The sequence below is a fragment of the Saimiri boliviensis genome, chromosome 18 (genome assembly GCF_048565385.1).
Source record: "Saimiri boliviensis isolate mSaiBol1 chromosome 18, mSaiBol1.pri, whole genome shotgun sequence".
NCBI lineage: Eukaryota > Metazoa > Chordata > Mammalia > Primates > Cebidae > Saimiri > Saimiri boliviensis.
In genome coordinates this window covers 2,541,565-2,563,611 of record NC_133466.1, presented here as the reverse complement: position 1 = coordinate 2,563,611, position 22,047 = coordinate 2,541,565, and the positions used below count along the sequence as shown (strand labels likewise).

Sequence of the window (22,047 nt, the reverse complement as noted above, 5' to 3'; positions counted from 1 at the left end):
TTACGTGTCAAACAGGAATTTACAAGTCTGGATAACCAACATGTGTTTTCCCCGCCCTCCCTCGAGTTGCCCGAGCTGGCCAGGTGGCCGCAATCAGGCTTTGCTTAGTTGTAGCATCTTGACCTGGCGCCTAGGTGGGGTTCAGGAATGCAGCTGCAGAGCAGTCAGGCGGGGAAGGGGTCAGCCTGCGCGGAGTGCTCGTCCCTATCAGCTGGGCTCCCTGGGGCTGTGGGAAGTGGGGCATGGGGGGTGACCAGCGGTTTCTGGTCCTGTGTGCCCAGCACCTCTCAGGCCACAGAGCCTCACCGGGGCCCCTCCCCTGCCCGCCAGAGGCCCATTCCAAGGGTGTCTGCTGGTGGTGGCGTCGCCCTCAGTGGGGGAATAAATCGATCCCACCCCATCTTCTGGTGTGAGGCCTTTTTCCTCTTCGGGGCGGGCCCGTCCACACCTGCCCCCAAGAGGCCTCTTCTGTCTCTCCTGCTGGTGCAGATGGGACCCGCAGGCTGCAGCGTCAGACCTGGGGGAAATCCTGACCTGGGAAGTCATTTCTCAGCCTCCTCCTCAGAAAATGAAAACCCAAACCCAAAGCTCCCCAGAAGGCCGAGGGGAAGGGAGCCGGGCAGGATAAACAGGCCTGCTCCTGGAGGTCACATTGGGGTCCTGCCCAGAGGCTGCTGTGGGTGGGGGTAAGTGCCACACCCTGCCAGGCACCCCATTGCCCTCCTGTCACCCAGCCAGAGCCTCCAAGACCCACACAGCCCATTTAGAGGGTGGCCCCCACTAATGTCCCATTAAATGCACGATGGTGGCTCCTGCAGCCACCGTGATGGAGGATGCATCCCGGTGTCCTCCATCCTCATGAGGCCTCAGTCCCCACACCTGCCCTTCGCCTCGCAGGGAATCCAGCTTTGTCATGGGCTTTATTTACTCTGCGACTCTTCTGCCCAGCAGGACTCAGGATCTCCATGTGTCCTTGGGCATCGAGGGCTGGCCCCACACTACCACTGCCCAGGCTGCTGCTGGGCGGGTTTCCTGCTCCCAGTGTGCCCAAGACTGTCTGGCCACGACTCTATCAATGCTGTCCTCCTGTCCCGGCCTCCAGCTGGCTAACCGCATGTACCTGCCTCTACTTACACAGCAGGATTTGGCTCTTGCATCCCTGCAAGGCACCAGGTTGTGGGACAGAGTGAATTTCCCTGGAAGTCGGACTTGCAGAAGCGTGGACTGGAATGGCGGTTACCAGAGGCTGGGGTGGGGGCCGGAAACCGGAGGGATATTGGTCAGAGGACAGAAGTTTACTTACACAGAAGGAAGACATTTCTGTGATCTATTGCATAAAACAAAAAATTTTATTTTGTTTTGTTGCCTGCGCTTTTGAAGTCTTAGTCATAAAATGTTTTCCCAGGCCAGCGTCCCGAAGTGTTTACCCTATGTTTTCTTCCAGTAGGTTTGTTTTGTTGTTGCTGTTTTTGAGATTTGCATGACCACCTACCCATGCCAAGGTGCCCATCATAGAGAAAGGGCCTGCTGGTGTCCATTTTCCAATGCCTCCTGGCTACACCTGCTTCTGGGCCCATGGAGAAGGTTCTAGGCCTGCGGCAGAAAAGTGGAGCCCCCCAACTATTCTCAGAAGAGGGACCCTAACAGTGTCTGGTGCCACCCAGCTGCAGCTGAAGTGAGAGTGAGCTGAGGGCATGTGGCCGGGGGCACCCAATGCATCTGTTAGGGTCTGAGTGCAGCAGGGAGGACTGTTCTCTTGTCACCATTCAGGCCACTGTGGCCGGACCATTTCCCATTGTACCAGTTATGTAGGAAGAGACGGAGAAACTGACTGGGTCAGCTGGTGTCACCCTCCTGGCCATTAGAGTGATGTTCTGGAGGCTGGCTTGCGGGCGGCTCAGCCCTCAGCCAGCCCTTTCCTCTTGCCACCTTCTTCTGTGCATGTCACCGATGTTAGGTGTGCCAGGCGTTGGCATGAGAGGAATCAGCGCCACTTCTATTACTGAGCCAGGCCACAGCCAGATTCTGCCACCTGGACAGTGAGTGGCTCCCTGCTCCCTGAGAACAGCCAGGAAAAGGTGACGCACAGATGAGGCCTCCAGCAGGGTGGCTGCTCCTGCCCCAGTCCCGAACCCCACCGTGTAGGGACACAAGTCAGAGACAGGAGGGCCAGGCACAGACAGACCTCTTGGGGAGTGACCTCTGCTTGGAGAGAGAGCACAAGAATCCAGGCTGTCAGGAAGCCAAGAAAGACGCAACTGAGTTAAAAACAGGAGCACAGGGCACCGCGTTGGGAGCAGCCCTCTGCAGCGCCAGGCTGATTCCATCAGCTCCATCAGCTCCATCAGCGGTACTTATTCACGTCATGCGTGCAGGCTCAAACCTGGGAAGAGCATATTGTTTCTTCACATGCTCCTGTGGGGGAGGTTCTTTTTTTTTTTTTTTTTTTTTTTTAAGATATGTCCCCTGGGTGAGAGTGCAATGGCATGATCGTGACTCACTGCAACCTCCGCCTCCCAGGTTCACATCATTCTCCTGCCTCAGCCTCCCAAGTAGCTGGATTACAGGCACGTGCCACCACGCCTGGCTAATTTGGTGTATTTTTAGTAGAGACAGGGTTTTACTATGTTGGCCAGACTGCTCTCGAACTCCTGACCTCATGACCTGCCCACCTCAGCCTCTCAAAGTGCTAGGATTACAGGCGTGAGCCGCGACGCCCGGCAGGAGTGGGCTCTTTATGAAGGCACTTACATGGTGGCAGCAGCAGTTGACAGTGCGCCATGCACAAGATTGAGGCTCAGCAGGAGGAGAGGGCCCAGGCTGAAGGCCGGGCATACCCTTGCCGTGCCGGGGGACCTACCATGTCCTCCGGTATGAAATGGGATGATAGCTGCAGTCCTAGCACCTGTGTTCCGAGCGTGGCCAAGCCTCTGTGTGCTGATCTTTGAGCTGCCGTGGGGCAAGCTGTGGACCTCTGTCTGTGCCTCCTCTCATCTGTGACATGGAGCTAGGATACCTCCTCCCAGGGTTTTTGTGGGCGTTAAAATAACCCAAGGCCAGCGTTGGTGGCTTATGCCTGTAATCCCAGCACTTTGAGAGGCCAAGGCAGATGGATCACCTGAGGTCAGTAATTTGAGACCAGCCTGGCCAACATGGTGAAACCCTGTCTATACTAAAAATACAAAAATTAGCCGGGCATGGTGATGGGTGCCTGTAATCCCAGCTACTTGGGAGGCTGAGGCAGGAGAATCGCTTGAACCCAGGAGGCGGAGGTTGCAGTGAGCCAAGATCATACCATTTACTCCAGCCTGGACGACAGAGCCAGACTCTGTTTAAAAATAAATAAATAAATAAAATAATCCGGATGTGTTGATTGCATAGAATACATGTTTTAGAGGGGATAATCCCTGTTTTCAGATGAGAAAACAGATGCAAGAGACATGAAGAGTACTTGGGAATCCACACGGCCCTGCTCCAGGATCTGCTGCCTAACCACAGTGCGGCTCCACCTTTTGCAAACGGGTAAGCTCCTTATAGACCGAGTGGGCCAGGTGTGGTGGTATGCGCCCGCTATCCCAGCGCTTTGGGAGGCCAAGGCGGGAGGATCCCTTGAGCCCTGGAGACGGAGGCTGCAGTGAGCTATGAATGTACCACTGCACTCTAGAGTGAGTGACAGAACAACTCTGTCTCAGCCACAAAAACAACAAAAAGTGGAAAATGCAGATATGTGGGTAAAAGGAGGGCGAAACTGCTAAGTCACCCAATCTCAGTCACTGACACCGTTTTGACGAATTTCCTTCCAGTCTCTTTTGTAATGATACTGGGTGGAGTTTTTTGCTTTTATATAGTCATTACTACATCACATCACTTTTTAATTTTTTTTTTGAGACAGGGTCTCGCTCTGTTGCCCAGGCTGGAGTGCAGTGGTACAGCATAGGCTTACTGCAGCCTCCACCTCCCAAGCTCAGGGTCCTCCCACCTCAGCCTCCCAAGTAGCTGGAACCACAGATGTGGCCACCACACCCAGTTAATTTTTGTATGTTCTGTAGAGACAGGGTCTTGCTATATTGCCCAGGCTGGTCTCAAACTCCTGGGCTCAAGCAATCCTCCCACCTTGACCTCTGAAAGTGGTGGGATTACAGGTGTGCCTGGCCTTCACTTTTAAGACTGTTATCAAGTAATGTTTTAAGTATTTCCCAAATTATCATAAGCCCCTTAAAAAGCATTTACAGACGGAGAGGGTCCGCGTGCCGCTCTGCTACGGGGATATTATAGACGGAGAGGGTCCGCGTGCCGCTCTGCTATGGGGATATTATAGATGGAAAGGGTCCGCGTGCCACTCTCCTACGTGGGTATCATAGACAGAGAGGGTCCGCGTGAGGCTCATATACCTGGATATCGTAGATGGAGAGGGTCCGCATGCTGCTCCGATACGTGGATATTGTAGATGGAGAGGGTCCGCGTGCTGCTCCGATACGTGGATATTGTAGATGGAGAGGGTCCGCGTGCTGCTCCGATACCTGGATATTGTAGATGGAGAGGGTCCACGTGCCGCTCTCCTACGTGGATACTGTAGACGGAGAGGGTCCGCGTGTGGCTCTGCTATGTGGATACTGTAGACGGAGAGGGTCCGAGTGAGGCTCTGCTACGTAGATGTTGTAGATGGAGAGGGTCTGCTACGTGGATATATCGTGCAGTGCTGAGGTCTGGGTTCCTAGTACCCCTGTCACCCACACAGCGAACACCGGGCTCAACATGTAACTCGACAAATTCATAAGCCCTCTTTAAACACCATTTTGACAGCGACACAGTAGTTCACCAATGGACAAAGCACGACTCATGTGACACGGGCTGTGCCTGTAGTCCCAGCTAACAGTTGTTGATACTTCACGTTGTTTCCAATTGCTTGCTCCTGCAAGTGATGCTGCAACGTGTGTTTTTATCCGGAACAGTTTGAGAGAACTGGCTTCCTCAAACAGCTCTAGCCCTGCTGGCTCGAGGATGAAAGGTTGGAACTGCTTTTTAAAAAGCTGACCCCTGGCCAGAGGCAGTGGCTCACGCCTGTAATTCCAGCACTTTGAAAGGCTGAGGCTGGCAGATCACTTCAGGCCAGGAGTTCAAGACCAGCCTGGACAACATGGAGAAACCCTGTCTCTACTAAAAATACAAAAAGTAGCTGGGTGTGGTGGTGCGTGGCTGTAATCCCAGCTACTCCGGAGGCTGAGGCAGGAGAATCACTTGAATCCCTGAGGTAGAGGTTGCGGTGAGCCAAGATCATGCCACTGCACTACAGCCTGGACAACAGAGCAAGACTCTGTCTCAAAAACAAAACAAACAAATAAAAAAAGCTGACACCTTGACTCTCCCACTGTGCCCTGGGGGCAGTATTTTCCCTTTCTGGACTATTTACTTACTTGCTTTTTTTTTTTTTTTTTGAGATGAAGTCTCACTCTGTCACCAGGCTGGAGCACGGTGGTGGAATCTCAGTTCACTGCAACCTCTGCCTCCTGGATGCAAGCAATTCTCCTGCCTCAGCCTCCCAAGTAGCTGGGACTACAGGCACATGCTACCACACCCAGATAATTTTTGTATTTTTTGTAGAGATGGGGATCTCTTGAACTCCCTGGCTCAAGTGATCCTCCTGCCTCAGCCTCCCACAGTGCTGGGATTCCAGGCAATGAGCCCACGTGCCCGGCCTGGAGGGTTTTTACTCCGCATTGTTCTCTGGAGGTCCCTCTAGGCCTCTGTGGGGGTGGTTTATGCCTTCCCGCTGCCAGGTAGTATTCTGGGTGTGGATGGACCACACCGTATTTGACGATTCAGCGGCTGAAGGATGTGTGGATTGTGTCTGGATCTGGGCAGCTTGCTGTGAGCATTCACTGACTGGCCCTGCCTCTTGCCCTCTGTGCAGAGGGCCTGGGCAGTCCCTCCGGTTAGATAAGGCAGACACAGTGTCCCAATACATAATTGAACAGGCTCTTTGCAGCCTGGAGACAATGTAATGGGTTACCAGGAAAAACCATTTGAGTTCAAGTTCCAGCAACTTTTCAAAAATGATGAAACAAAACAAAAAACACCCCAAATGCTGTCTCATGGAAAAGGGGACTAAAAAAAAGAACGCACATCGATTCATTGGAATGGCATCATTTCACCATGATTCATGAAAAGAAAGTGCTAAGCCAGTGTTTGTGCTGGATTCACGCATTTTCCAAATTCCCAAGTGGAAAAAAACATCTCTTATCGGTCTGCTCGGAGGGCAAAGGGACTCGCAGTCCACTTCCTGCCCACGCAGTAAGGACCGCCTGGACCGGAGCTGGGGGGATTGAGGGGCTCTGCCTTTGCCTCCTTCCCTCCAGAAAGAACACTCCCTAATGTGGGAGCCTGTCCCACTGCACAGCGCCGTGCCCACATCTTCGGGAAGGGGGATGCCTGGCGTCTGTCTTCTCAGAGCAACTGCACTCGGCTCTCTGCGAGGACAGACCAAAGACATAGATACTCCTCGGCCTGGAGTTTACACTCAGTATCGTCAGGGCTTTTCATGTTTAATTTGAGCAGTTTGAGTACATGTGAAGTGGCATCTCATTTTCTTTTGAACTTGCATTTCCCCGATGTCTAATGAGTACTGAGCGTCTTTTCCTGAGATAACTGGTCCTTTCTGTGTTTGATTCTTCTGTTGCTCTTTCCTTGCCTTCTTTTGGATTAATCAGATATTTTCTATTATTTCATTCTCTTCTTAGCCAAACCTCTTTTGTTCCTTTTTTTCCTAGTGCTTTTTCCCTAGGGCACAGACTATGTAAGCTTCACATACCAAGTTTAATTCAGGGTCTATTGTATCACTGTAGTCTTCCCTCTTCATCATAACCCTTCATCTTGTGTCTCATCCTGCAGCTCCACACTTCACCAGTGTAAGGAGCTTGTCAGGGGGTGGCCTCCTCGCTCCACCCCTCCAGGGCCCTGCTTGCCCGGCCCGCTGCGTTAGTCCCCGGAAGTCTGGTCTCCTGTCTCTCACACTGCAGTGCACCACACAACACTACGCTCACACATTCGGCAGCTGCGCTCACGCTGTCTTTATCTTTTACTTCTACACACACTTTGCAACTACCACAAGCTATTGTTTGTTTCAAACAGTGAGTGGTCTCATAATGAAATGATGAGAAGGGCCAGGCACGGTGGCTCATGCCTGTAATCCAAGCACTTTGGGAGGCCGAGATGGGCAGGTCACCTGAGGTTAGGAGTTCAAGACCAGCCTGGGCAACATATTGAGACCCATACAAGAAATTTAAAAAATTAGCCAGTGTGGTGGTGCGTGCCTATGGTCCCAGGTACCTGGTAGGCTGTAGTGGGAGGATGGCTTGAAGCCAGAAGACTGAGGCCATAGTGAGTCGTGACTGTGCCACTGTACTCCAGCCTAGGCGACAGAGTCATACCCTATCCACCCATCAAAATTTTTTTCTCTTTATCTGTTTCACCGGTTTGAGTGTGATATGCCTGCATGCAATTTTCTTTGTATGTGTTCTCTTCAGGTTTTGCTAACTTTCTACATATGTAAATCAGTATTTTTCACCATGTGTTTGGATTGGCGCCATTATTTGGCGGAAATGTTTCCTTCCCGAGACTCACACTATCCTTCTGGAGCACCTATCACCCATGCTTTTGGCCATTTCATACTCTCCACAGCTCTCTGACGTTCTCTCCATTTTTCTTTTTTTCTCTTCTTCATATTAAATAATTTCGATTCGTCTGCCTTCAAGATCACTGACTCCTGTTTTCTCCAATCTGTTAATTTAATTCAGAGAAATTTTGTTATTGTCCTTTTCAGTTCTAGACTTTTCCTTTGATTCTTTTGATACTTTGTTATTCTGCTGTGAATTTCCGACACTTTACTCATTAAGACAATATTGCCATTTAATCCTTTGGGCATATTACTTTCATTTCATTTGAGACGGAGTCTTGCTCTGTCACCCAGGCTGGAGTGTAGTGGTGTAGTGACAAGAGCTTGGCTCACTACCACCTCCACCTCCCAGATTCAAGCGATTCTCCTGCTTCAGCCTCCTGAGTAGCTGGGACTACAGGTGTAAGCCACCACACTGGGCTAATTTGTGTGTGTGTGTGTGTGTGGTTTTTTTTTTTTTTTTTTTTTTTTTTTTTAAGAAAAAGAATAAAGAAGAGGAAGAATGAGAAAGAGGAAGAGGGAGAGAGGATGGGGGTATTGCTTTATTGCCCGGGCTAGAATGCAGTCTAAATATGGGTATGCCTATAATTGTCCTTAATATTGGAGATATAAAAGAAAACGAGGGAAGAGAACAACAAACAAGGAGCCAACCAACATTTCGTTTAAACTTCTAAGTTGATATGATGTGGTACTGATAAGAGTGTATATCTTGTATATTTAAAGTGGAGAGTTCTATAAATGTTAATTACATTTACTTGTTCCAGATCTGAGTTCAAGTCCTGGATATCGATTTTCTGTCTCATTTATCTGTCTAATATTAATGTTGAAGTCTCCCACTATTATTATGTGGGAGTCTAAGTCTCTTTATAAGTCTTGTATGTCTGCATATTCCTGTATTGGGTGCGTATATATTTAGGATCTTTAGCTCTTCTTGTTGTTGCATTGATCCTTTTATCATTATATAATGTCCTTCTTTGCTTCCTTTGATCTTTGTTAATTGTAACTTCTGCTTTTTATTTATTTATTTTAGCTCTCTGTTTGGTTGGTAAATCCTTCTCCATCCCTTGTTTTGAGTCTTTGTGTATCCTTAAATGTGAGATGGGTCTGGATACAACATACTGATCGGTTTTAGTTTTTTATTCAAATTGCCTGTCTGTCTTTGGATTGGGGGATTTAGTCAACTTAAATTTAGAATTAATAATAATATATGTGAGTTTAATACTGCCATTTAATATTAGCTGGCTATTTTGCCCATTAGTTGATGTAAATTCTTCATTATATTGAGGCTCTTTTGGTATTTTTTTTAGAAAGGCTGATACTGTTTGTTCCTTTCTATGTGTAGTGGTTCTTTCAGAAGCTCTTGTAAAGCAGGCCTGGTGGTGATGAAATCTCTGAGTGCTTGCTTATTCACAAAAAACTTTATTTTTCCTTCACTTGTGAAGCTTAGTTTGGCTGGATGTGAAATTCTGGGTTGAAAGTTCTTTTCTTTAAGGATGTTGAATATTGGCCCCCACTCTCTTCTGGCTTGTAGGGTTTCTGCTGAGAGATCTGCTGTGAGTCTGATAGGCTTCCCTTTGTGGGTAACCTGACCTTTCTCTCTGGCTGCCCTTAGTATTTTCTCCTTCATTTCAACCCTGGTGAATCTGACGATTATGTGCCTTGGGGTTGCTCTTCTTGAGGAATATCTCTGTGGTGTTCACTGTATTACCTGGAGTTGAATATTAGCCTGCCTTACTAGGTTGGGAAAATTTTCCTGAATAATGTCCTGAAGCGTATTTTCCAGCTTGGATTCATTCTCTTCGTCACATTCAGGTACACCTATCAAGCGTAGATTAGGTCTTTTCACATAGTCCCATATTTCTTGGAGACTTTGCTCGTTCCTTTTTATCCTTTTTTCTCTAATCTTGTCTTCTAGTTTTATTTCATTGAGTTGGTCTTCGACCTCTGATATCCTTTCTTCTGCTTGATCAATTCGGCTATTAAAACTTGTGCATACTTCACGTAGTTCTCGTATTGTGTTTTTCACCTCCATCAATTCACTTATATTCCTCTCTAAATTGTGTATTCTTGTTAACATTTCGTCAAATCTTTTTTTAAAGTTCTTAGTTTCCTTGGATTGGGTTAAAACAAGTTCTTTTAATTCACAGAAGTTTCTCATTATCCACATTTTGAAGCCTGCTTCTGTAATTGGAACACACTCGTTCTCCTTCAAGCCTTGTTCCGTTGCTGATGAGGAACTGTGATCCCCCGCTGAGGGAGAGGCGTTCTGATCTTGGGTATTCTCAGCCTTTTTTGGCTGTTTTCTTCCCTTCGTTATAAATTTATCCATCTGTGGTCTTTGTATTTACCATCTTTGTAATTGGGTTTCTGAGTGGACGTCCAACTTATTGATTCTCAGCGCCAAAATCTGAGCAACCCACTGCGCCGACTAAATCAGCGGCGTTAAGATTGATGGTGCTTTTCTGACTCTGCACCAAGAACCGATGCTCCAAGGCGCCAGCAAAACCGCCTCGCCGGTCACAAGAGTCACGCTGGCGACCTGTGGGGCTCCTCCGCTGGGAATCTCCTGGTGCGTGAGCAACAAGAATTCATATGAAGGTGTGGCGTCCTCTCGTTCTTTGCGCTTTCACCGGGCGCTACAATCCCGAGCTGCTAGTTATCAGCCATCTTGCATCTCTCTCTCAATTTTTGTGTTTTTAGTAGAGATGGGGTTTCACCATGTTGGCCAGGCTGATCTCAAACTACTGGGCTCAAGTGATCCACCCACCTTGGCCTCCCAAAGTTCTGGGATTATATGTGTGAGCCACTATGCCTGGCCTCCATTGAATGTATTTATAGCTGCTTTACAGTCTTTGTAAATACAATATCTGGTTCATTGTGGAGGGGAGGGGTTGGGGTTTCTGGTAACTGCTTTTTTTTCTTTACATTTCCCTCTTTCCTTGCATGCTCAGTGATTTTTTTTTTAGTGTATATTCAACATTGATAAATATCAAATTATAGACACTCTGGATGATCTTCTACTGAATAATCCCGACTTTTGTTCTAGTTTGTAGTTCCACTACTGGACTTAGCACGCTGGGCTTGTGTAGGTTTAGTTTTAGGCTCTGTTCACTTGGTTCTGAGGAATGTCCCGGCTGTTTCCCAGGCCCCTCTAACTTGGCAGGATGTAACCTCCAAACTTTGTCTCTTCCGTGGATTGTGTCAGGGCTTTGCTCTATTTAGACTTTGTTAAGGCAGGCCTAGAGTAGTCTTTATTTTAGGGGAGGGACTGGCAACCTCCGGCGCCCAGGCTCCGTCTCTTGATGGCCTGTTTTCGTACAGCACTTAAAGCTAAGAATGGTCTTTATATTTTTAAAGAATTGTTTAAACAAAAATAAGCAAATAAAGATATGAGACAAAAACTGCATGTGGCCCACACAACCTAAAACACTTACCTGGGCCTTTCGAGGTGGTTTGCTGACCCCTGGGGGGGTGACCCTCAACTTAGTGTCTCAGCTGAATGTCTCAGGGATAACGGCATGAAAAAGGTCTTGTCTGGGCATGGTGGCTCATACTTGTCTTCCCAGCACGTTGGGAGGCTGAGGCACAAGGACTGCTTGAGGCCAGGAGTTCAGGACCAGCCTGGGGAACAGAGAGGGACCCGGTCTCTACAAAAAATAAAAAAAATTATCCGGGCATGGTGGCACTCAGTTGTGGTCCCAACTACTTGAGAGGCTGAGGTGGGAGGATCACTTGAGCCCAGGAGTTCTGGGCTGCACTAAGATATGATCAAACCACTGCACTCCAACCTGGGTGACTGAGCTAGACTGTCTAAAAATAAAATAAAACAGAAAGACCTTTCCTGTAGCTCTGCTGAACCTCTAGTCTTTGCGCCATCCTCAGCTCTGTAACAGAAGTTTCCTGGTAAACCCCATGGTTAGTCCAGCCCCCACACGCTTAGTCCAGCCCACACACGCTTAGTCCACCCCACACATGCTTAGCCCAGCCTAGGCCAAGGACTTTCAGGGAACCCTACATCGACTGGCATCACCGCCTGAGCTCCGCCTCCTGTCGGGTGCGCAGCTGACGCTGGATTCTCATAGGAGGGTGAACCCTATTGTGAACTGCACATTGGAGGGATGGGTGTAGGTTGCGTGCTCCTTATGAGAATCTAATGCCTGATGATCTGTCCCTGGCTCCTGTCACCCTCAGATGTGACTATCTAGTTGCAGGAAAACAAGCTCAGGGCTCCCACTGATTCTACATTATGGGAAGCTGTAGGATTATTTTTATCACGTATTACAGCACAATAATAAAGAGCACAATGAATGTAATGTGCTTGAATCGTTCTGACCCCCCTCCCTCAGGCTGTCTGTGGAAAAATAGCCTTCTATGAAACCGGCCCTGGTGCCAAAAAGGTTGGGGCCCGCTGATGTAAATGACAGAGAAAGACCAGACCCTACGCACTGCTGATTTGTTTCGGATTAGCTGCCTCCTTCATTGTCCCGTGCCCAACGCAGGCCAGACAGCACAGAGACCCCATGACTGTTTCATCTTCAGTGGGTCACAAAAGAAAAAGCCCCCCCCTCGGCTAACCGCCGACTGTACAGAAAGATGGGGGCACTCTGAGGCTTCCCTAAAAGCTGGCTGTGTAAACGACCCGCACTTCCACGTTTGAGAACGCTTCGGTTCTTTGTCATGTTTCCTGGGTGGCCCATCAAACTCTGCATTTGAATCAACTCTAAACTAGATTCTGACCTTTTTGATTATTCTCAGTTGACAATTTTCGTTATTTTGTTACCTCAAACCCATGCTGACACCTGTCATCTCCACACTTTGGGAGGCCAAGGCTGGAGGATCACTTGAGCCCGGCAGTTTGAGACCGGCCGGGGAGACCCAGACTCAAGGAAAAAAACATTCGCTGGACGTGGCGGCTGCACCCGCGGTCCCAGTTACTCGGGGGGCGAGGCGGGAGGGTCGCTGGAGGCCGGGAGGTCGGGGCTGCAGTGAGCCGCGATCCCAACCCCGCGCTCCAGCCTGAGCAACTGAGCGAGACCCTGCTCCCAAGAAAAGAAACGGAGAGCCCCGTTCACGTGCCCAAGACGTCCGGACGCAGCGCAGCGCGGGGTTTATTTTGAGGCACTCCGAAAGCGCGCCCCGCCGCCGGCCGCGTGTAGGCGCCGCCGCGGGCCGATCCCGGCAGGAGCTCCGCGGCGCGAGGGAGACGGGCAGAGCCCACGGTGGGCGGAAGGCAGGCGCCGCGCGCGCTCGGCGGCGAGGGCCTGCGGGAGCCTCCACCGCGCGGAGGGGAAAGGCCGCAGGGCAGCGACCGCGCCGCGGGGCCCCAGAGCCGCGGGGAGCGCGAGGGCGGCGTCCCGGCTCGCTCACCGCGCGCGAGGCCCACCGGCCGAGTCCCGGGCCGGCGCCAGCGCAGGGCCCCGCGGGGCGCCCACGCCCGACAGAGGGAGGAGGACGCGCCGCGGGAGCCCCGCCCCGAGAAGCCCCGCGCGCCCCGGAAGTGGTCATGCGGCGGCGCCGAGGCCGGAAGTGGCTGCGGCCGGCGGCAGCGGGCGGCCGCGGTGGCGCTACCGGCTCCAGAGCTGCCTCGCGCGGCCGGGCGGGCGGCGCCGCTCAGGCTCGGGCTCGGGCTGGGCCCGGCGCGGCCTCGGGGCTGCCCATGGGGCGCGGGGGGCCGGGCCGGTGACGCCGGACGCCCATGGACGCGTCTGAGGAGCCGTTGCCGCCGGTGATCTACACCATGGAGAACAAGCCCATCGTCACCTGTGAGTGCCCGGAGGCAGGGAGGGCGCGGCGGTCGTGGGCGGGCCTGGGCCCCGGCGTCCTGCCCCCGGCGCCCCGCGACCTCCGGCCCCCGGCGCGCTCCGGGCGGGGCCGCTTCCTGGAGGTGTGACCGGGGCTGTGGCTGCGGCTGGGCCCTCCGCCTCCTCGGGGACGCCCTCTGACCTTCCCGCCGGGCGACCTCTGACCTCTGACCCCTGGGGGCGGCCTCGGCACCGGCCGCAGCCGGAGTCGGCGGAACGCGGCGGACTCTGCCCGGGACCCGGCGCGCGCCGGCGTCCAGCGGTGGGAGCCGCGGCCGCCGCCTCCCTGGGGTCCCCGGCCTTGTCCGCCAGACGGTCTTCCCCGTGGCGCCCTTTCCCCGGCTCCGGGGAAGTCCTGGGGGCTCGCAGAGCGGCGGGCGAAGCGTCCGACGGAGCCGCCGGGACTGCCGGGGCTCGGGGCCGCTCCCCGCCGCGCGCTGAAGCCGTTTTGCGGATGGGAAGGACGAGGCCTGGGCGCTCGGGCGAGCTGCTCCCCGCGGGCAGCCCCCGCGCGAGTCCACACTGCGGACGGCGGTGCCTCTTGGGCGTCGTGTCCTCCCGCACCCCTCCTTTAAGGCTTACACGAAGCAACTCTTTTTTTGTTACGGGAAAAAATTTTCCAAATTTTCCAAGTGTGACTGTTGCTTACAAGTTAAGAATGCTGAGCTTCTGGGACGTATTGACATGTTGGGTTGGCTTTTTGATGATTTGCAGAGAGGTGTTGCTTGCTGTGATTATTTTTGACCTTTGACGTCTTTTTCTGTGTTTTCATGCCTGTGTGCAGTTAGTTTTTTCTAATGGTCTTCCGCACTTTGGAAGGAAGCACTGTCTGTTGCAAAATCTGGGTGCCCAGGCCACGGCGGACTGCGTGTCCTGAGAGCTCCTGTTTCCCCCTCGCTCTGTTGGCGGCTGTATGTTCCATCGTGTTAGATCCCTGAGAAACTGTGTCTTTAAGGTTGAATTTTGTTGCTTCAGCTTTAGATAATAGATTTTTTCTTTCCTTCCCTTTTCTTTTTTCTCTTTCTCACTCCCTCTTTTTTTTTTTCTGCAGAGACCTAGACCATATGATAGACTTTCTTAGGAAAGTGGACTGTCTCGTTGAGAACGGGGAGACTTGCACAGCTGAGCAGTAGCTGTTCGTTTTTCCTTCCCAGAATACTTGTCAACTGGATTTCCCCACTCTGCGCCTTCAACCCCGGATGACAGATGTGGGGAGAGCGGGTCTGGAGGCCCTGGAATTTCCCAGGCGCTTTCCAAGAGTCCTCGGGGAAGCTGTGCTCAGTTCATGTTAAATTTCATTGTCTTCTAAATCGTGAAAATTTTTCTCCTGAAGTTCTGTGCACATTGTGAGTGCTGGATACGTATCCACACATCTAATTCTATCTTCTACCTCTTAGCTTGGTTACATGTCAATAGCAATATGTTCCTATAGGCGTTATGTAAATACATTTCTGAGGAGAAAGTTCCTAAGCGTTATTGGATTCAGCCTTACTAAAGGGGTAAAATTTGTCACCTCGATAGCCAGTGTTAGGCATAAATATTTAATGTTTAGTTTCATACACGCATGCGTGGTGGACAGCTAAAGGATGCCGCTTTCCTTCCTGCAGGTTTAGATTCTCACTTCGGTGGAGGCTTTTTCACTGTGTTTCCAGCAGCATCATGAATTTCTTTTCTTTTCTTTTCTTTCTTTTTTTTTTTTTTTTTTTTTGAGCCGGAGTCTTGCTCTGTCGCCCAGGCCGGAGTGCAGTGGCATGATCTTGGCTCACCACAATCTCATCTCCCTGGTTCAAGCGATTCTCCTGTCTCAGCCTCCCAAGTAGCTGGGATTACAGGCGCCCACTGCCACGCCCAGCTAATTTTGTATTTGGTGTGTGTGTGTGTGTATATATATATATATATATATAATATACACACACACACACAAAATACATACATATATATATATATATATATATTTTTTTTTTTTTTTTTAGCAGAGAGATGAGGTTTCGCTGTTGGTTGGCTGGTCTCCAACTCCTGACCTCAGGTGATCCACCTTCCTCAGCCTTCCAAAGCGCTGGGATTACAGGCATGAGCCACCTGCCCCACGGGATGCCTCCAGCAGCTTAGTGAATGTTAATCGGCACAGATGCTGTCACTGTCTTCGAAGGTACAAACTTTCATTCATTGGAATCTCAGAAGATAAAGGGGCTTCAGTAGACTTTCAAAGCCAACTTGAAAAATGATCAATTTAAAAGTAAAAGTTTTTTTAAAAAGCTGGCTTTGTATTTCCCACTTGAAATTCCGTTTTGGTATATCTGGGACTGAAGCTTTGGGAAGCACTTGGCCGGGTTTGACTTCATACCTTCATCTTGCTCCCTCCTCCGGCTCTACAGGTTTTGAAAGGAGAAGCTAGGATAAGCAGTGCAGACAATGGCCCTAGAATAATCGTTTTCAAAAAAGTCCACCCAGAGGCTAATTAACTCTTAATAAATTTTTAGTATTATGTACATAGTTCTCTTGGTTGAAATGTTATTACCTCAGATCTGTTCATTTTAAAATGAAAGTAGAGTTGTTTTTCATAGAATGTATATTTTACTTCAGTGAAAATGCATTATGCTTAGACCTTTCTGGGAAGAATATAGGATGTAACTGGTTCTGGTGAATTTAAAAACTGTTTCTATGTAGGCATAGAAGAATGAAAACTTCCAAAGATTAAGGGTAATAGGAATGGATTACTCCTTTAAAACCTAGCTGATTATTTCGTTTCATTTTATTATTATTTTTCTTTTAGAGATGGGGTCTTGGTCTGTCACACAGGCTGGAGTGCAGCGGCATGGTCGTAGCTGACTGCAGTCTTGCTGGGCTCAAGCGGTCCCCTCCCTTAGCCTGCCAAGCAGTTGGCCCTTTTGGTGTGGCCCACCTCACCTGGCCTGAATTATTTTGATAATATTTTGAAGCTCTCTAAATGTTTCTTTCTTTTTTTTTTTTTTTTTTTTTTTGAGACGAGTCTCGCTCTGTCGCCCAGGCTGGAGTGCGGTGGCCCGATCTTGACTCACTGCAGCCACTTGAATCCCGGGTTCAAGTGATTTTCCTGCCTCAGCCTCTCGAGTAGCTGGGACTACAGGCACCCGCCACCACACCCAGCTAATTTTTGTATTTTAATAGAGATGGGGTTTCACCATGTTGGCCAGGCCGGTCTGGAACTCCTGACCTCAGGTCACCAGCCCGCCTTGGCCTCCCAAAGGGCTGAGCAAAGGGCTGAGATTACAGGCGTGAGCCACCACGCCTGGCCCTAAATGTTTTAATAGACTTGAGTCCATAATTAAACCTCCTGCCTCACGGGCTCCTGTGAAGAGGGACTACCTCAGGAGGGGGTCTCCTTAAACTCAAAAACTAGTTAAAGCTTATAAATACTGAAGAGTATATCTGAAATGTGCAGGGATGGGAACTGAACATTAGTGAAAGTAGTGCTTTAATGGGGTTGGGTGATGAATGACCTAATCATAGCAATGTGAATACCTATAGTATAATTTATTAATCATGAAAAATGCCTGGTGAAACTGAAACAAGTCCAGCAGATCCATTTGGTCTAAATTTAAATTTTAGCGTGGAGTTTTTTGAGCCATAGGGTCAGTTTTCTGTTTTGAAATAGACTTGGATTTCTGACCCAAGGGTGTATTGGGAAAGACACGTTCCTTTTCCAGCTGTCTCATTCAGCTAGTGACAAAGTTAATGGAATTCCAGTGATTTGTGCCTTTTCTTTGTTGACTGTCATCATACCTAAAATAGCACATAACTGTTATTACCTTGGAATTGAATGATATCTGAAAAATAATAGTACTCTCCCTCCAGGTGATCTGTTTTCACTAGCCTCATCTATTACCTGTTTCATTTTTCTGAGTCTCTGTATTTGGGGTACCAGGTCTGATATTATAAACTTTTTTTTTTTTTTTAAACAGAGTCTCTTGCTCTATAGCCCAGGATGGAGTGCACTGGCGTGATCTTGGCCTCCTGGGTCCCGGTTCAAGCAGTTCTCCTGCTTCAGCCTCCCCTGAGTAGCCGGGATTACAGGCATGCACCACCATGCCCAGCTAATTTTTCTATTTTTAGTAGAGATGGGATTTCACCATGTTGGCTGGGCTGGTCTTGAACTCCTGACCTTGTGATCAGTTTGTCTCAGCCTCCCAAAGTGCTGGGATTACAGGTGTGAGCCACCGAGCCACCGAGCCTGGCCTTGATATTGTAAACTTTTAGAGAGGAAAACAGGCAACAGAAATGAGCTTTGTATCTGGTTGAACTTTGAGATTTTCTCCTGTAGGTTAAAGTTTTAAAATTTGCACATTGAAATTTTCTACTAAATGTGAAAGTGTGGTGCTTGTGATTTAACCACCTCCTTACCACCAGAAAAGTCACTTTAAATGTCTGTTTAAATTGGTAAACATATTAAATGTTTGTTTAAATTGGTAAACATAATATAAATGCAGATTTTATTCCGTATTGAATTCTCAAGGCAATATTGAACCAAAGAGTGAAAAGTAGGAGAAACATTTCCTCTTAGGAAACCTCAGTCATTGCATCGAGTATATATTTGGAGGCAAGGACTAAAGGCACCAACGAATGTGCTTAAATTACTTGCCGTAAATTTGTCGTTTCTACCTGAGCATGTTTATACGCCATTCCATCTTGTCCACATGACCTCGGTTCTTACATGTTTTCATGGCCCCTCAGCTTCGTGAAACAGGTGGCTAGAGTAGCAACCTCATCTGGTTGAGAAGGGGTATGTAAGGCACTCAGGAGAGTGTCAGGATTACAGTAAGTGTGCAAAAAAATTAGTTACTAAGGAGAGGTTCCTGAATTTTCTCTATTTATAATGCTTTTAGTGTTTCAGGATTTTTTTTCATGGCATCTCTAGGCTGAAAGGAATACTTAAAAGTTCTATTTATTAAGTAATTAGGTCCCAGTAATTTATTAAATATCATGCCCTAACTGGAGCTGTTTGAAAAATACACATAAGTTGGAAGAAAAAAATATTTTCATCATTCTTCCTAGCTGTAGCAGTGTGATCCTGGCAGGGCTCTGTGACACCTCTCACCTGGGGGTCGGATTGGACGCTGCTGCTCCCTTTGAGGTTTTTTTTGTTTTTAGGGGGATAGTACTTGCTTTTTATCAGAGCAGCCACCCTGTTTTGCGATGATAATGATGTCATTGAAAGAAGTGGAGCTCGGGTCTGATGTTGACACTTGTGAAGACCTTGTGTAGGGTTCCTATATCACAAGCATTGCTGTTTCCTCGTACATTTAAACTCTTGGTGCCTCTCTGCTTCTCTGTGTAGTGTGTGGGAAGCCTTGGTGCACAGTTTGGGAACTCATGCTATTAGTGTTACTAGCCCCACTCCAGGGGGGATTGAACTGATAGCCAGGCGCCATGGCTCACACCTGTAATCCCAGCACTTTGGGAGGCCGAGGTGGGCTGATTACCTGAGGTTGGGAGTTCGAGACCAGCCTGACCAACATGGAGAAACCCTGTCTCTACTAAAACTACAAAGTTAGCTGGGCATGGTGGCACATGCCTGTAATCTCAGCTACTTGGGAGGCTGAGGCACGAGAACTGCTTGAACGTGGGAGGTGGAGGTTGCAGTGAGCCGAGATCACGCCATTGCACTCCAGCCTGGGCAACTCTCAAAAAAAAAAAAAAGAAAAAGTGAAAAGTTTTAAAATATTTTTTTCTATTCGGCTCACACACCTAGTTCACAAGATGTGTTTTTTGAAGAGTTTCTAGTAAATTCTGGTTTATGGAAATGACATTGAAGGGTCTGATTTTCTTTTTTGTTTTTAAAGTGTCAAATCTCTGAAATAATCAAGTATGATGCAGCATGGGCAACATAGGGAATTCCTGTCTCTACAAAAATAAAAATCAAGTTAGCCAGGTGTGCTGATAGATGCCTGTACTCCCAGCTACTTGGGAGGTCGAGGCCGCAGTGATCTGCTCTTCTACCTGACACTGCAGCCTGGGTGGCAAAGCAAGACCTGGTCTCAAAACAAAAAGTAAATAAAATAAAAGTATGACGGGCATAACACGGGAACCAGTCATTGCTTAGAGAGTTTTTACTGTGTGCTTCCACCAGAGGCCTGCCCGCTGACGGTGCGATTGTGGGTCTCACCCTGGCTGAAAGTTGGTTACCTTTTAGTGGAAATAAAAGTAACTGACTTAAGGATTTTTTTGTCACGGAGAAGTTTGTTGCCAGTTGACAGTGTCTTCACTGGAGTCGTATGCTTTAGCCTGGAAGTGTGTGGTCTCACAGGGTATCGCAGGCTGATCTCCAAGTGCTGACTCTCCCTCCCCTACGTTCTACCTCTGGATCTGGTGGCTTTAGACCTAGAGTTACAGACCAGGAATGGCAGAAGACTGTGGAGTCTTTTTTTTTGGAGACGTGGTCTCACTCTCCTTCAGGCTAGAGTGCAGTGGTGTGATCTCAGCTCACTACAGCCTTGACCTCCTGGGCTCAAGTGATTTCTTCTACCGCACACTCCCAAGTAGCTGCTTGTGTACCACCATGCCCAGTTAATTTTTGTATTTTTAGTAGAGATGGGGTTTCACCATGTTGCCCAAGCAGGTCTTGAACTCCTGGACTAAAGCAATCCGCTCTCCTTAGCCTTCCGAAGTGCTGGGATTACAGGTGTGAGCCACTGGGCCCACTGCAGAGCCTTAAACAGTCCAAAACGTGCCCGCCTCAGTGCTGGCCTCTAGTTGAGTTTGCCCCAGCCTCCTGTGGCTTCCTCGCCTGTGTCTCACCCTCCATCTTTCCGCCTCAAATCTTTCCTCTGTATCTGCTCTTAACGTGAATTTCAAATATATTCACAGTACTTTGGCCTTAGAGAGTATTTGTTTTTAAATTAAAAATTGATAACTTTGGAGTGATTTGTGACTTCTTTTTTCTTTCACAACTGGCATTGCCTTTGAAATATATCTAGAATCTAGCTATATATAGGGCCTAGCTGGATGATCTGGGATAATCACATCTTGAGCTCCTGAACTTAAGTCTACAAAGACCCCTTTCCCAAGTAAGGTCACATTGACAGGTTTTGAGGGTTAGGATGTTGTGGGCACTATGCCACCTGCTGCACCACCGTCTGTGTTAGCTACCAAGCACACAGTGGCCTGCATTCATCAAGTGTCTTTGGTTTTAGATAGCTGCCTCTGTCTTTGGAGGTTTGATAACATTTCCTGACCAAGGGAATGTTATCTTGACGTCTGGGCTTTTGGGTTCCATATATGCATACAAGGTGGGGCGATCCCTTCTTAGAAAAAGGTAAACCTCTTCTGTACTCTCTCCCTTACATGGCTTTGTGGATGTTTGTTACATGGTGTTTCATTTCTGATTATTATTTTAGGCCTCTGTTTGCAAAATAAAAAAGAAAAAACAGTGACAGGGACCACAGGGACCATTGTATGTTTGGACATTTTTCTTAGTTTTAACTGAGATCTGTTAGCAGTTTGAAGCCATTGTATGCATTTCAGAGTTAGCTGGGCGTGACGGTGTGTGCCTCTAGACCCAGCTACTTGGGAGACAGACCAGAGGATTGTTTGAGCCCAGGAATTCGAGGGTGCAGTGAGCCGTGTTTGTGCCACTTCATTCCAGTCTGGGTGGTAGAGTGAGACCCTGTCTCTTAAAAAAAAAAAAAAAAAAAGAACAATTTCAGGGTTGAAATTTTTTTAGCAGATCCTTGAAACTGACAACAACCCATTTAGATAGTAATTTTAACAAACTCTGTAGCATTCCATTCATGAGCACTTTACATTCACCTAGACCAGTCAGTAAGTTTCTAAACATCCAGGTTCATGAGAAGGGCCATCAGAAGTGATTTTGAAGTGGAGCTGAGGGCTGCCTTTGCTGTGCCTGACCATGAGCGATGTAACTGTTTAGTAGCAGAGCTTGGACCAACATTAGGATGTCTGATGACTCCTGCTTTACCAAGTACTTAGGGAAGTCAGACACCATCTGCTTACATGGAAGCGGGGAGGTTTGTCCCTAAAATTATGCCTCTGAGAAAGCCTTTGCCATAGAATTAAATAAAAATGTCACTTCAGCATTCTAAGAATTAAGTCAGCTATACACTAGAAATTTTTAGTATAGTCTTACTCATTCCAAAATTCATATTCTGAGAACTTGATACTCAGCACTGTCTTTACTTCTCCTGTAGTCTGTTCTGGATCCTGGGTTGTCTAGTGTGGAGTACAAAGGAGCTGGGCTGTTCTCATCAGTAAGCAAACGTTTACGGAGCTCCTATTCCATGCCAGGCACTGTGCTGTAGGGGCTCAGGTTATGGCAGAGAGCAAAGATCCCAACCCTTTGAGAGTTTACATTTCAGCCAGAAATAGACAATAGACAAATTACGTTAGGTGATCAGGGCCATGGAAAAAAGAAAAAGAAGGGTAAGGGAAATGGGAGAATTGTAACATTTCACATATTTTATTATGGAAGTTTGCAATATGTATAAAAGTAGACAGTATTATAGAGAGATCTGACAAACCTTTCACCCAACTTCAGCAATTAGGTGAATTGCCTAATCTTGCTCCTCTATACCCCTCATT

General features: G+C 48.5%; 1 protein-coding gene and 1 long non-coding RNA gene across 6 annotated transcripts in view; one reads left to right on the top strand and one right to left on the bottom strand.

The window, feature by feature from the left end:
* Window positions 1-1,326: 1,326 nt before the first annotated feature.
* Window positions 1,327-13,218, bottom strand: LOC141581956 (uncharacterized). 2 transcript variants are annotated; one of them, XR_012514779.1, is made up of 2 exons: window positions 11,107-13,218; window positions 1,327-7,776 (listed from the first exon to the last, which is right to left on the bottom strand). It is a non-coding gene; the product is annotated as an uncharacterized LOC141581956 (long non-coding RNA). The 2 variants fall into 2 exon arrangements; XR_012514780.1 differs by having other exon boundaries at window positions 1,327-4,613.
* Window positions 13,183-22,047, top strand: part of TRAPPC10 (trafficking protein particle complex subunit 10) — a 92,592-nt gene continuing 83,727 nt past the window's right edge. Inside the window, exons 1-2 of one of the 4 annotated variants that reach the window (XM_074389143.1) lie at window positions 13,356-13,434; window positions 15,447-15,622. In XM_074389143.1, coding sequence (XP_074245244.1) covers window positions 15,586-15,622 — 37 coding nt within the window. In that variant the 5' untranslated portion in view covers window positions 13,356-13,434; window positions 15,447-15,585. Of the gene's footprint in view, window positions 13,435-15,446; window positions 15,623-22,047 lie in introns of all 4 variants that reach the window. The other 3 variants (XM_039480443.2, XM_074389145.1, XM_074389144.1) reach the window with 3 other exon arrangements.